The following is a 14,755-nucleotide window of genomic DNA, read 5'->3' on the forward strand; positions in this document are numbered from 1 at the left end:
CTTCTAAATAATGGAAAAATGCCAACCATTTATCTATTTAGCACTGACACCAAGACATAATTCTAAAAATATTCTGTCTTTTTATAACTATTAACTTACAATAAGATTTTGGGTTAGATAGGAAACATTTGTTGAATAAGCTACAGTGTTTTAGTTAATCAAAACTATGAAACATCATAATTTTTCTCAGTAATATTTTTCCTTTCCTGCCTGAGAGTTTTTGACTTCTTGCTGGGATATGGTTTTACAGATTCCAGTCACCTCTAATGTCTTGCCCAAATTTGAGAGTTCCATGGGTTAACTCACTGAGCCATCAAGGAAACATATTTACAAGACATTGCAATTTAATCAAAAAGCCTAAAGTATGGAAGTTACCACAGGTGATTTTTTGCTTTTAAACATAGGACAGTGTGAATCGAGACCTCCATCAGTCATTTTTGCAAGGGTCACAATATAGCTGAGCAGTGAAAACCATGGTTCATTTTCCTTTCTCTAGTCCAGGGGCATTGTTGACGATTGTAATGGCATTTCCATCACAATCCCTTCTGGTGATATTTCATTGCAAGAAAATAAACAGCCTTAACATGTGTGATAATGTCCACCCAACTAGTTACACTCTGCAAGCAGTGCCCTTTGGTGATGTAAAAACTACAAATGCATCAGGTTATTCAACATCTCTTTTTGAACTTTAGAAGCCTTTCTCACACAACATGGTTACTTCCTAAAAAAAAAATCTTTTATTTAGTGTAATAGTATTGAATTCATGATTTTTAAAATTTAATTGTGGGATCCATTAAATTTTGACAAAATTATCATTGGCCTGATCAAAATAATTATTTCACTTAAAAGTAACACTCCAACTCACATGGTAGAGTTTTATGATTCTCCTTAATGGCGGCTAACTCATCCCACAAAGCTAAATATTCTAATGTCTTGACAATAGAAGAATATCAATAGCAGAATACATCCTACATGGTCTCATCTATGGAGACTACTGTTATTGCACAAATACAAAATAGTTTAATAATACTAAAGCAAAATACTGTGGATACTGCCAAAACTGTGTTATTTAGTCACGGGACGTGGGCACGCTAGTAAGGCCAGCATATAATCAGTCATTCCTAATTGTCCTTGAGAGAGTGGGGTTGAGGCACCTTCTTGAATACTAGTTGCTCACTAGGCCTTTTCAGAGGGCATTTTGCTGTGGGCATGGAGTCACATACAGGCCAGACCAGGTAAGGAGGCAGATTTGCTTCCCTAAAGGACATTAGTGAACCAGATGGGTTCTTACGACAATCTGGTAGTTTCATCACCATTACTAATAGTATTTTTTTTCCAGATTTTAATTCATTCATTCAATTTAAATTTCCCAGCTGCCGTGGTGGGAATCGAACTCATGTCTCTGGATAATGATTCCAGGCCTCTGGATTACCAGTCCATTAACATAACCATTACACTACCATACCCCTGGATGCTGGAAATTTGAAACAAGAACAGAAAATGCTGGAAATACTCAGCAGATCAGGCAGCATCTGTACAGAGAGAAATAGCATTGATATTTCAGGTTGCTGACCTTTCATCAGAACAATTCTGATGACGCTGCTGCAAACAGACACAGGAGAAAATTCATTGCGACATAACAAAATGGGAGTGTTTAATTTTCTTTGAAAACTTTTGTTAGTTTTAAAATATTGGAGATTGGAAAAAGGCTGTTTTACTGGGTGGGGCAGGTGGAGGCAGGAGCTCATGTGGTGAAACCTCTAGGAATACATCCAATCAGAGTTGGCAACTCTACCTTATCTCATGCACCCGATTTGCTATGCATAGCATTTTGCAACATGTGATTTCAGGAGACAGTCAGCCTATGTTGAAAGCATATGAGAGTTCCATTAACACAGATAACTTATTTAAGTTTGGTCCCCAGCAAAACCAGAGTCAATGGGAATCAAGGGGAAACCTCTCCACTGGTTGGAGTCATACCTAGCACAAAGGAAGATGGTTGTGGTTGTTGGAGGTCAATTATCTCAGTTCCAGGACATCACTGCAGGAATTTCTCAGTGTAGTGTCCTAGGCCCAACCATCTTCAGCTGCTTCATCAATGACCTTCCCACCATCATAAGGTCAGAAATGGGGATGTTCACTGATGATTGCACAATGTTCAGCGCCATTCACGACTCCTCAGATACTGAAGCAGCTCGTGTCCAGAAGCAGCAAGACCTGGACAACATCCAGGCTTGGGCTGATAAGTGGCAAGTAACATTTGCGCCACCCACACAAGTGCCAGGCAATGACCATCTCAAACAAGACAGAATCTAACCACCTCCCCATGATGTTTAATGGCATTAGCATTGCTGAATCTCCCATTATCAAAACACTGGGGGTTACCATTGACCAGAAACTGAACTGGACCAGCCACAGAAATACTGTGGCTACAAGAGCAGGTCAGAGGCTGGGAATTCTTGTGGCGAGTAACTCATCTCCAGTCTCCCCAATGCCTGTCCATTATCTACAAGGCACAAGTCAGGAGTGTGATGGAATACTCTCCACTTGCCTGGATGGGTGCAGCTCCAACAATACTCGAGAAGCTTGACATCATCCAGGACAAAGAAGCCCGCTTGAATGGCACCCTATCCATCACCTTCAACATTCACTCCCTCCACCACCAACGCACAGTGGCAGCAGTGTGTACCATCTACAAGATGCACTGCAGCAACTCACCAAAGCTCCTTTGACAGCACCTTCCAAAGCCGCAACCTCTACCACCGAGAAGGACAAGGGCAGCAGATGCACGTGAATACCACCATCTGCACACTCCCCTCCCAGCCACACACCATCCTGACTTGGGACTATATCACCGTTCCTTCGCTGTCACTGGGTCAAAATCCTGGAACTCCCTTCCTAACATCACTGTTGGTGTACCTACACCCCAAGGACTGCAGTGGTTGAAAAGGCAGCTCACCACCACCTTCTCAAGGGCAATTAGGGATGGGCAATAAATGCTGGCCTTGTCAGTGACACCCACATCCCATGAACGAATAAAAAATGTAGCACCAATAGTTGTAACCAGAGCTAGCTTTACTGTTATCAGTGTGGTGTGGATTTGGAACCACAATAATTATTTCACACATATAGGTGGGAAGTGAGGAAGAAGGAAAGCACAGGGGCTAGTCGATAGCCGACAAAAATGGCACAAGCATTGCGATACAGGATTAATCTGTGCATTAACTCTTTTGTGTTGTAGTTATTTTTATTAACAATTATTTAGTACATTTCATACATTACCTGTCATTTATTTATTAAGTGTACAGTACAATACCACAGTGCAGCTTCACTGTGGGCAGGTCAATATTTTGGCCACTCCATTCAAACCCTACTGCTGCAAGATGTAGTCAGTTTTTATTTACGTGCATCAGTTTCTCACCAAATTCAATAACTTGAATGTTGCACAAGTGCAACTTTTTAATTGATCTTTTTAGTGCATATCTGATGACACTGTGAAGCATATATAAACCAGCACATCTTTTAACCCATTTACCAAGCGATTTACAAGGGGGTGCAGGAGCAGAGGGACCTGGGGGTATATGTGCATAAATTGTTGGAGGTGGCAGGGCAGTTTGAGAAAACAGTTAAGAAGTCATAAGGGATCCTGTATAATTTGAGGCATAGAGTACAAAAGCTAGGAAGTTATGGTGAACCTTTATAAAGCACAGGTTTGGCCTCAACTAGAGTAGTGTGTCCAATTCTGGGCACCACACTTTAGCAAGGATGTGAAGATATTAGAGAGGGTGCAGTAAGATTTACAAGAATGGTTCTGGGGATGAAAGACTTCAGTTATGAGGATAGATTGGAGAAGTTGGGGCTGTTCTCCTTAGAGAAGAGAAAGTTTAGAGGAGATTTGATAGAGGTGTTCAAAATCATGAGGTGTCTATAGACCTAGTGGATGGGGAGAAACTCTTCCCATTGGTGTAAGGGGTGAAAACCAGAGGACACCAATTTAAGCTGATTAGCAAATGAGCCAGAGACGACATCAGGAAAAACTTCTTTATGCAGCAAGTGGTTAGGATTTGGAAAGCACTGCCTGAGAGTGTGGTGGAGGCAGATTCAATCATGGCTTTCAAAAGGGAATTGGATAAGCACCAGAAGGGAAAACATTTGCAGGGCTAAGGGGAAAAGAGAAGGCAGTGGGACTAGCTCTTAGAGTGCTGGCATGGGCAGGACGGGCCAAATGGTCTCCTTCTGTACTGTAACCATTCTATGATTTTATTTCAAACTTAAATAGGAATGAACTCAACTAGTGATTAAACAAGACAAACTCCTGCGCAATGACCACAGTATAATTTGCTCAAAAATGGCAATACATTAGCAAGTTACTAAATGTTTTGTAGAATGCATCTTCAAAATTCCAGTCAAAATTTAAATGGATTTTAATTAAAAGAAAAAAAGTCATCCCTAGGAGAGGCTGCACAGCAGTGTGGCATTTTAACAAGTGGTTGATAACTGATGTCCACAATCCCCGTCTAACACCATCACCAAAGGAATACAGTGGCTCAAGGCCACCCATCACCACCTTCTCAGAGCAACTATGGATGGGTAATAAATGCAAACTTGCCCACACCCCATGAACAAATTTTAAAAATAAAATTAGGTGCAGTACTTGGAAGGAAAGTACAAGAAAATGTCGGCTTGCTGTTAAAGGTATTAGATTCAACTGTTGAGTCATCTAACTTGTCTCAGCCATTCTTTTATTAAGTAGCTTCTTCAAGAAATATTCACCTGAAAAAAAAACCAAAATGAGAACAAAGTTATCTGTTAGGCGTATGTTTACTTGACTTTATTTGTAGATTTTTATTTTTCTCTTGCTCCCCTTCTCGCCGGCTGAAGGGCCAGCGATGACTTGTCCCCAGTGTTTCTGCCGATGTCACTAGGAGATTCCCAAAACATTTATGCTATTAGGCTTTACTCAGATGTGTCTCGTGATCAGTGCCAAATATCAGTGCAATAAGCAAGCCCTCATTCCCGATGGAATGTGACTTTACATACAAACTTTGTGATAATATTGCTTCACTTAGGAATGAGATAGAAACCTATGTTGCTGAAATTACACTTGCACATGCGTACGCTCATACACAGCCATTAGAACATAAGGAGGAGCAGGTGTAGGCCATTCAGCCCCTTGAGCCTGCTCCACCATTCAACAAGATCATGGCTGATCTGATCCTGGCCTCAACTCCACTTTCCTGCTTGCCCCCCACCTAACCCTCGACTCCCTTCTAGATCAAAAATCTTGTACTTCAGCCTTGAAGATATCCAATGACCCAGCCTCTACTGCTCTCTGGGGTAGAGAATTCCAAAGACTAACGACTGTGAGAGAAGAAATTCTTCCTCATTTTCGTCCAACACAGGAGACCCCTTATTCTGAAGCTGTGCCCCCTTGTTCTAATTCCCCCATGGGGGAACATCCTCTCAGCATCTACCCTGTCAAGTCCCCTCAGAATCTTATATGTTTCGATGGGTCACCTCTCATCTTCTAAACTCCAATGAGTATAGGCCCAACCTGCTGAACCTTTCCTCAAACAACTCCTTCATTCCTGGAATCAACCTAGTAACCTTCTCTGAAATGCCTCCAATGCAAGTATATCCCTCCTTAAATAAGGCAACCAAAACAGTACACAGTACTTTAGGTGTGGTCTCACCAACGTCCTGTACAGTCGTAGCATGACTTCCCTACTTTTATACTTCCATCCCCCTTGCAATAAAGCCCAACATTCCATTTGCCTTCCTAATTACTTGCTGTACCCGCATGCTAACTTTTTGTGATTCATGTACAAGGACACCCAGATCCCTCTGTACTGCAGCATTCTGTAGCCTCTCTCCATTTAATTTGGCATTTCTACTCTTCCCACCAAAGTGGACAATCTCACATTTTCCCACATTATACTCCATTTGCCAAATTTTTACCCACTCACTTAACCTATCTATGTTCCTTTGCCGTCACCCTGTGTCCTCCTCACAACTTGCTTTCGCACCTATCTTTGTATCAACAACAAATTTGGCTACACTACACTTGGTTCCTTCATCCAAGTCATTAATATAGATTGTAAATAGTTGAGGCTCCAGTACTGATCCCTGTGGCACCACACTAGTTACAGTTTGCCAACCTGAAAATGACCCATTTTTCCCGATTCTGTTTCCTGTTAGCTAGCCAATTCTCTATCAATGCTAATATATTACTCCCAAAACATCTTACCTTGTGTATTGTTATGACCGACCACACCTGTCAAAGCCCCCAATCAAAATATACGATTCTGATTGTGGTAGGACCAACGCACTGTTAATTCAATTCCGTCGCTCCACAGATTGGCTAACATATTTAAAACTTTCCAAATTAATGAAAGACGCAACCAAATTGTACCATCTATTAACCCCCGAATGAGGCTAACCAAACCAGGTGTCTTTAAATCAATAAATTAACTCTTTAATTAGAAGAACTAAATTCTTAAACACTATGAAGATATAAACAACATTCAAAATAGAAAAAATTAGAGTCCTTGCAAATGTTGCTCAAAGTCCTCACAGGATGTTGCTTTCCTTCACCAGCGAATTTCAACAATTAACGACTTGCAAACAATTTCAACAGAATCAATCTGACTTTAGAGTTTTTGAGGGATAAAAGATTGTCACAGTCTAACTTCCCTTTCTTCAATTTAAATTACCAGAGATCTGTGTTTTGGCTTGACTTTTTTTTAGAATTTTGAGAATAATAAACAGTCTTAAATCCTCTTCCTTCAGTTTAAATGGTTGAGAGCTCTTTTTCCAGGTGCTGTCATTACAGCTGTGTGCTGTGTCTATTAGCACAAACTGTCTTCCACTAAAAGCTATTTTAAAACTTAATTGTAACAAATGTATCACATGAGACTCACTCCCAGTGGCTGTTTCTATGGTAATGAGAATGCACCCTTTGAATCGCAGTCTCCAAATGGCTGTTGCTAAGGCAACGAAAATGCACCTTCCTATAACTCCTGAGGCTTGCTGGTTCTTAAAGCAATACTGGTCCCTTGCAAGCCTTAAAGGCAACCACATATTCTGGAAAAAAATCTACAGGACCATGATAGGTATTAACCTTTTATGTGGCACTTTATCGAATGCCTTTTGGAAATCCAAATACACTACATCTACTGGTTCCCCTTTATTCACCCTGCTTGTTACGTCCCAGCTGCCTCCCATCACTACTGAACATGATAAATCTAGCACCAAATAAAAGGGAAAATAAAAAACTGCCCATGCACCAAAACAGCAAGGTGTGGGATAGAAGACCTACTACATTGTTCCCAAGAAGGATACCTTATCTTCACTGTGATTTTCACTGCATTACATTTTCCAGTCAAACTAGGTAGAAAATTGAATAAAAAATCTACGAATAATGCTCAGAAGTATGAATTTTAAAGAAAGAGATTAGATAGGACTTCCATTTTATAACCTGAACTCAATTACAGGGGTGGTAGGGGTGCATGCGAAGTGGTGCCTGGGTGAGCAGCACCAAAACTACTATGAGAGAGATGATGCTTTCAATATTTAGAAGATGCATCTTCTCTTCCTCCATAAAGGTAAATTCTGTCAGCAAGGTATTAATGGCACTTAAGATGCTCAGCTCTAAAGCTTAATTTAAGACAATGAGTAATCTTACACAAACAGGAGTAATGGTTCTGTCCTTCACCTGGCATTTTGGGAGCAGGGTGGGAGTTGGTGGTGGTGGGGGAAATACACACAAAATTAGAGAACACAAGACAGCACCAAGTAACCATGTTTATTTCAGGACTGAAAAAGATTACAATCATGACCTCCTAAATTCAGAGTCATCTGAACAGTCTTGCTGTGCTTTCTCTATTCATACAAGTGTGAGGAAAGATTGAGTACATTTTTTAAATTTGTAATATTTATTTTTAATGGACATTGATCTAGACAGAACACTTCAAAATCTCATCATTTCCTTCTCTATTTTGTGATGCAACTGGCTGACACCTCAAAAGTCCACTTATTAGGATCAAATATTGAATATTCCAGGGGGGTGGATTTTAACTTTTTAAACCTGCAGGGAGCAATGCACACTGTAGTTCGGGAAATCCATAAGTTGGGCTTGGCTTCCAGTCAGCAGGAACGCTGGACAAAAAGCTGCAGGAACAGGTAGGTCCAAGTGCTGACCCTGGTGGGGGGGTGGGAGCGGTGGTGTTTGGGAGGGGACTGTCAGATTGCGGGGTGGTTGGCTAGGCAGGTATGCTGGATTCAGCAGTAAAAGTAAAGGCATTTACCTCCTGGACCCAACAGTCCTTGCCTCCTTGTAGCTGCCTCAGGAAACCTGGCTGTCCAGAGTTAAATTTGAAGTGGTTCATAAAAATGAGAGACACAGCCTCATTATAATTATAAATTGCCAACCCAGCTCCTGGGAGTAAGAGTGGCTGCCCACCCATGCCCCCCCACCCCACCACACCATTCCGTCTCCGTTAAAACCGCAAGTGGGAAGGTTGGAGGTGGGTTGATATCGGGATTCAGATTTTTAACACTATCCTCCCACATGACCCAAACTCACCATTTTTTAAGTGTTAAATTTCCCCCCACTGAGTCACTGAAGAGTTACTGCAAACATTCCAGCCACAAATTATGAGTGGAGTGGAATAAAGTTTATTTCTCACTGACCTGAACACCAATTATACAAACAATACACTGAGACTCAATACAGCAATACTTGAATTTTCTGCTAATTATCTTGCATGAGACTGAATCAGACTAAATAAAAATAACTATGCAAAGAGGCAAAACACAATATTGATTCCAGTTGTATTTTAAATAGGTTTGCCTTATATTGACTCAAGTATACAGTTCCAATTAAATGCTGGCCCCTCACCTGCTTTGTATGAAGACCGCACCAGGGGTCCACTTGCTGTGTATAGGAATCCAAGCTCATTACCCACATTTTCCCAGTGTTTAAACTTCTCTGGAGTTATGTACTCATCCACCTAAGGGAATGGATATGGATTACAAAGAATCAACAATCTAAAAGAAAAGGGCAAAAGCTTTGTTTAAAGATAGCACATTCAAAGTTAAAGAATTGGATGATTGGAATTGTCTCCTGGAGGTGTAGTAGGTATGGCAAGCAGATAATTTTTGATGAACTGGTTGAAACCTTAAATAGCTCAAAAACTGTAGTTTTTACTATTATTATGCACTTGTTTCATGGCATTTCATTCTTAGATGCCATGATTTCTGCAATTCTTAGATGCTTATTAGTCAGGACTGGAGACTTATTTAGTTATTTTTTATTTAGAGATACAGCACTGAAACAGGCTCTTCGGCCCACCGTGTCTGTGCCGACCATCAATCACCCAATTATACTAATCCTACATTAATCCCATTACCCTCTCACATTCCCACCTTCCCTCAATTCCCACTACCACCTACCTATACTAGGGGCAATTTACAATGGCCAATTTACCCATCAACCTGCAAGTCTTTGGCTGTGGGAGGAAACCCACGCGGTCACAGGGAGAACTTGCAAACTCCGCACAGGCAGTACCCAGAATTGAACCCGGGTCGCTGGAGCTGTGAGGCTGCGGTGCTAACCACTGCGACACTGTGCCGCCCCTTGGAAAGATTTATATTTGCTAATTTTACAGGAAGGTGCCTAGACTCAAAGTGTGATAGTACCTAAAACTCTGATTCACTTAAGCAACGAATCAAGGATTTGCAGATGGCAGATATATAATTGTTTTCCTAACAAAATTGTTTCTGTAACTAAAATGCGTTATAAATACAATGGGGAGGCGGTGGCGTAGTGATACGGTCACTGAACTAGTAACCCAGGGTATTGCTCTGGGGACATGGGTTCAAATCCCACCACAGCAGAAGGCGGAATCTGAATTCAATTAATAAATCTGGAATTAAAAGCTAGTCTAACGATGGCTGTGAAACCATTGTCGATTGTTGTAAAAACCCATCTGGTTCACTAATGTCCTTTAGGGAAGGAAATCTGCCATCCTTACCTGGTCTGGCCTACATGTGACTCCAGATGCACAGCAATGTGGTTGACTCTTACATGCCCTCTGAAATGGCCTAGCAAGCCACTCAGTTGTATCTAACCGCTAGCACTGTGGGTGTACCTACCCCACATGGACTGCAGCGGTTCAAGAAGGCAGCTCACCACCACATTCTCAAGGGCAATTAGAGATGGGCAATAAATGCTGGCCTGGCCAGCGATGCCCACATTCCATGAAAGAATAAAAAAAAAAATTTAGGGAGAGTAGAACCTCACAGTTATAGACTTAATTGTCGGCTCCTTACCTACTTTACATAAGACCACACCAGGGACTGTTGTTGTCCAAGTAACAGAAATCTAACATTGGCTTTCTGCTACAGTGCAAAGTTTAAAGATGTTGTAACACAATTTTATATAAAATCAAAATTAAAATATCAGACATTCATATTGGAATTTCTTGTTTATAGTCTACAGATAACACCTCAGTCATTTCTCCTTCCTGTTTTATAGCTACAGAAATATATATAAAAGGTTAAAGAAACATTTAACTCGTAACATTAAAAGCTGTCCCTTATTATACAGAAGAGTTTCCCTTTGTTTTGAAGCTTTTTTGTCAAAATATTTGGCCCACACAATAGATTTGTAAGCATTAGTCAAGCAATTTAATTAGGCAAAAGGGAATCAATAAAGGTCTGAAAATATGAGCAAGTGAGACCAAACATTTATATAAATTGTTTGGTTTGTTTTCAGTTGTAAACTAACAAATTATAAATACAGATCAAAAATTGTGTATCTTTTCATTGCTGCAGCTTGGGGTTTGATTCCTGTATAGAACAGTCAGATGTTATATCCTCTATCTGTTGATTTTAATTAAGAACCCTTACAATTAACATGGTCAGTCTCAAGCACCGGTTGTTGGACACAGATACACAACATGAAATGTTCCATAATGTCACTGAACTACAATCTCAGACGTCACAGGGATGGGTGATGTGCAAAATGAAGCGGGGTGGGGGTGAGTGGAGTGGAAATCATGCGTTCTTCTAAGGCTGGAGTTTAAGCATATTGCTATGGTTGAGTTAAGGGAGCTTTGCTCTATACCTAGCCAACTAACCTGGGAGTTACTGATGCAAATAGTGAGAAAAGTTAGCTATTCTACAGCACAAGGACTCACCAAATAAAACAAGAAAAAAATTGTGTTGCAAGTTGACATGGAGTAACAATACAAAGCACTTGTTCTGTTCCAACCTATTGAGATGGTCTTACAGTAACAGAAAATGATGCTTCAAATTGGTCATGAGTGCTAAACAATGTGTAAATCTCATCCCAGTGTGTGCAATATGCATGCCGGGCAGATACTGCTTACCTTTAGATGTCGCTTTGTCGGTTGCATGTACTGTCCTAACGTTACACAATCAACACCAGCCTCTCGTAGTTCTGTAAGACAGCAAGAAGATGATCTTTGAACTGCTTAGCAAAGACCAATATATTGCACCTCTATTAACTCTGACTACTGCAATCCTGCTTCAGAGGTGCAAGCAGCCATTAACCTCATTTTTTTTTTAAACCAACTTAATTTTACAACACTAGTCATAGTATTTATTGTGTCAATAAGGCAGAACTCCTGTAAAGCCAGCAGGGTAAATGTTATTAAATTGAGTACACGAACAATCGTTTGTTCTTCTGACTTTAACATGCTGATATGCAAGATGTTTAAAAAATATACATTAGGAACTCCAGATGCTGAATTTCAGTTACATTGAAGAAAATATTAAAGAAATGGAAGAATGTTTAAAAGCACTACCCTGACTTTTCTGCAGATACACAAACACACAGATATGGGAGATTTTAATGCTCATCCTGTTACTACTGTGAACTACTAAGGTAAGAATCCAAATTATAAGAACTGTGCTCCAAAGCTAGATTCTGCAGTTTTAAAATCAATCAGCTGTTGCTGAGCACCAATTAGATTTCATGTTGTTGATGATATCATTCTTGAATATTTGCATCTTAAATGTCAGTTTAGTAACTTAATAAAGTAGCTGAAAAGTATTATAATGAAAACAGAAAAGCAGCACACTTTTCTTTGTAAAGTATCTATTTTGTTCTCTCTCACCTTTCAGTGTTGCATACACCTGTTCATCAGTCTCACCAAGTCCCAACATTATGGATGTTTTTGAAAGAAGATTAGGTTTCATCTTCTTCGCATGTTTTAATACACTCAATGATTGGTCAAACTTTGCCCGAGGGTCCCGAACAGTCCTAAAGCGATCAATGAAAGTGTCAACATCTAATGTGGTCACAAATTAAGGAAGAAACTAAGATAGCCTTACATCTTCTCTGCTTCAAATATTTAACCCATTTCCCCTTAGCAGCAGCATCTGGCTCTGCCTCATGCACTCCCTGTCCACAAGCATTCAATGCTCCAACAAGCCTTTGTGTAAAGAAATTTCGCCTAATCTCTCTTCACTCCCTCAGTGACAATTTTAAATTTATAGCCCCTTGTTACCGACTCTCCAACCAGAGCACATAGTCTTTCCTTATTCACTACACCAAAACTCTTCATAATTTTAAAAAGGTCTCATCTTAGCAATCGCTGCTCTCTCAGTCCCTCGAGACCGTTTCCACTATTCAATTAGATTATGGCTGCTCTGTACCTCAACTATATTTACCCGCCCTTGCTTCGTTTCCCCGGATACCCTTACTTAACAAAAATCTATTATCGGAGTCTTGAAAATTTCACAGCCTTTTGGGGGGGGGGGGGTGCGGAAGCAAATTCCAGATTTTCACTAATTTATTTGTGTAAAAATGCTTCCTGTTACACTTGTAAATGATCGAACCCTAATTTTAAGTTTATAGTACCTTGTTCTGGATTGCCCCACCAGAGGAAATAAGATTCCTGTATCTACCCGATGGAATCCCCTTCTAATTTTAAAATACCTCTAATAGATATCCTCTCAACTATTTAAACTCAAGGAAATATAAAACCAGCTTTATGCAACTGGTCCTCATAATTTAACCCTCTAAGCCCCAGTATCATTCTGGTGAATCTGTGCTGCATCCCCTCCAAGGCCAATATATCCTTCCTGAAGTGCAGTGCTTAGAACAACTCCAGATGGGGTCTAACCAAGGTCCTACACAACTTAAGTATCACTTCTTCACTTTTGAATCCAATCCCACTGTGATCAAGGCCAACATTCAATTAGCCTTTTCTTTTTTTTTTAACCTGTGCACTAGCTTTTATTGATCTACCAGGACACCAAAATCCCTTTGCTCGTTCACAGCTCATACTCTCAGAAAATATTCTGATTTGTCTTTCTCAGATCCAAAGTGGATGACCTCCTACAACCCCACATTGAACTCCACCTGCCATAGTTTTTCCCACTCATTTAGTCTTATGTCCTGCTACATAACTTACATCTAACTTCATGTCATCGGCATACCTAGATATACAGCTTGCTATTCCTTCATCTAAGTTATGAATACATATGATGAAAATGAGGCCCCAGTGCAGATCCCTGCAGTACACCACTGGCCATATTCTGCCAATAGTGTTTATTCAGGGTAGATTCATCTATGGTTTTAATGTCCTTTCCATAATGGGGCATTCAAAACTACACACAATTCTCTAACTTTAAAGGAACATTTGCACTGCTCTGCTGTTTCCCTCATCAAAAGAGTGATCAGCTCATTACCACTGTTCTGCCCTCATTAAAATGGACGATGGTCACAAATTTGCTGAAGGAACACTGCTTTGATTGTCACTGCAACTTAGACTGTGAATGAATGGTGCTGGTGGGCTTTCTAACTTTAGTAATACTGCCAATATTTAGATAATCAAAATGATGAGGCAGATGCAGTTATTTGAAGTGATAAATTTATATAATTACATAATTTATATAAGTCATATAATGCCAAGAAAGCAACAGGACTAATTACATGATGTGATAATCACAAAGCATCAGTAATGATTTTCCCACGTGCTGAAAATTGTTCCAACTGAAATCCCATTTTTCTAGGATTTTTTGTTCAATTAAAATTCTTTATTGGGAGGCAGATGGCAGGGGGCTTGCCTTTAGACTGATTTAAGAAATTCAACAAAAATGATACTTAAAATCTCACTCATCAAAAAAAAAGGAGCAATAACTATTTGCCGAGTGTTCTTAACCTTTGTGTGAGGAATCAACAAACTGCAGATGATAGAAACCATAGATCATGCTGAGATCTCTCAATTGATTAGTGTACTGGAACTGGCAGTGACGTCTGTCCTGTTCATTTGTTTTCCAGCTGTAGGTAGATTAGATGTATGGCTGTGGGAAGCCACATAAGAGGATAAAATATCTAAATGAAGGAGTGGGGGAGGTAGTAGAGGTACTTTGATCAAATAATTTACAAATGACATGCACACATTCATACCTCTGCAGTTCCCGGACAGTCTCCACATTGTGTGCGTATACGTCAAGTCCTGAGACTGCAACTGTTTCTACAGCTTTTAGGTCACCTCTGAAGTCGGGGGTCAGGCATTCCACTATAATTTTAGAACATCTATAAAACCAATTGCAAGATTTTACAGTCTAGAAGAACCAAAATTACAACGATGAAAATCTAGGAAGGATAAGCCTCTTTACAAACACCAAATTGCCATAAAAACTGAAAAAGCAAATAGATTTTCATGGACTATGTTTCTTTTCGTAATAGATGTACACTACAATGTACAGATAAATGTTT

The 14,755-nt window shown here is 40.0% G+C and overlaps 1 protein-coding gene across 1 annotated transcript in view; it reads right to left on the reverse strand.

The window, feature by feature from the left end:
- Positions 1 to 3,228: 3,228 nt before the first annotated feature.
- Positions 3,229 to 14,755, reverse strand: part of lias (lipoic acid synthetase) — a 29,147-nt gene continuing 17,620 nt past the window's right edge. Inside the window, exons 7-11 of the mRNA XM_068036614.1 lie at positions 14,444 to 14,572; positions 12,144 to 12,289; positions 11,394 to 11,464; positions 8,900 to 9,011; positions 3,229 to 4,773 (exon numbers count right to left, since the gene is read on the reverse strand). Coding sequence (XP_067892715.1) covers positions 4,721 to 4,773; positions 8,900 to 9,011; positions 11,394 to 11,464; positions 12,144 to 12,289; positions 14,444 to 14,572 — 511 coding nt within the window. The 3' untranslated portion in view covers positions 3,229 to 4,720. The remainder of the gene's footprint in view (positions 4,774 to 8,899; positions 9,012 to 11,393; positions 11,465 to 12,143; positions 12,290 to 14,443; positions 14,573 to 14,755) is intronic.

Source organism: Heterodontus francisci, chromosome 1 (assembly GCF_036365525.1).
Source record: "Heterodontus francisci isolate sHetFra1 chromosome 1, sHetFra1.hap1, whole genome shotgun sequence".
Taxonomy (NCBI): Eukaryota; Metazoa; Chordata; class Chondrichthyes; order Heterodontiformes; family Heterodontidae; genus Heterodontus; species Heterodontus francisci.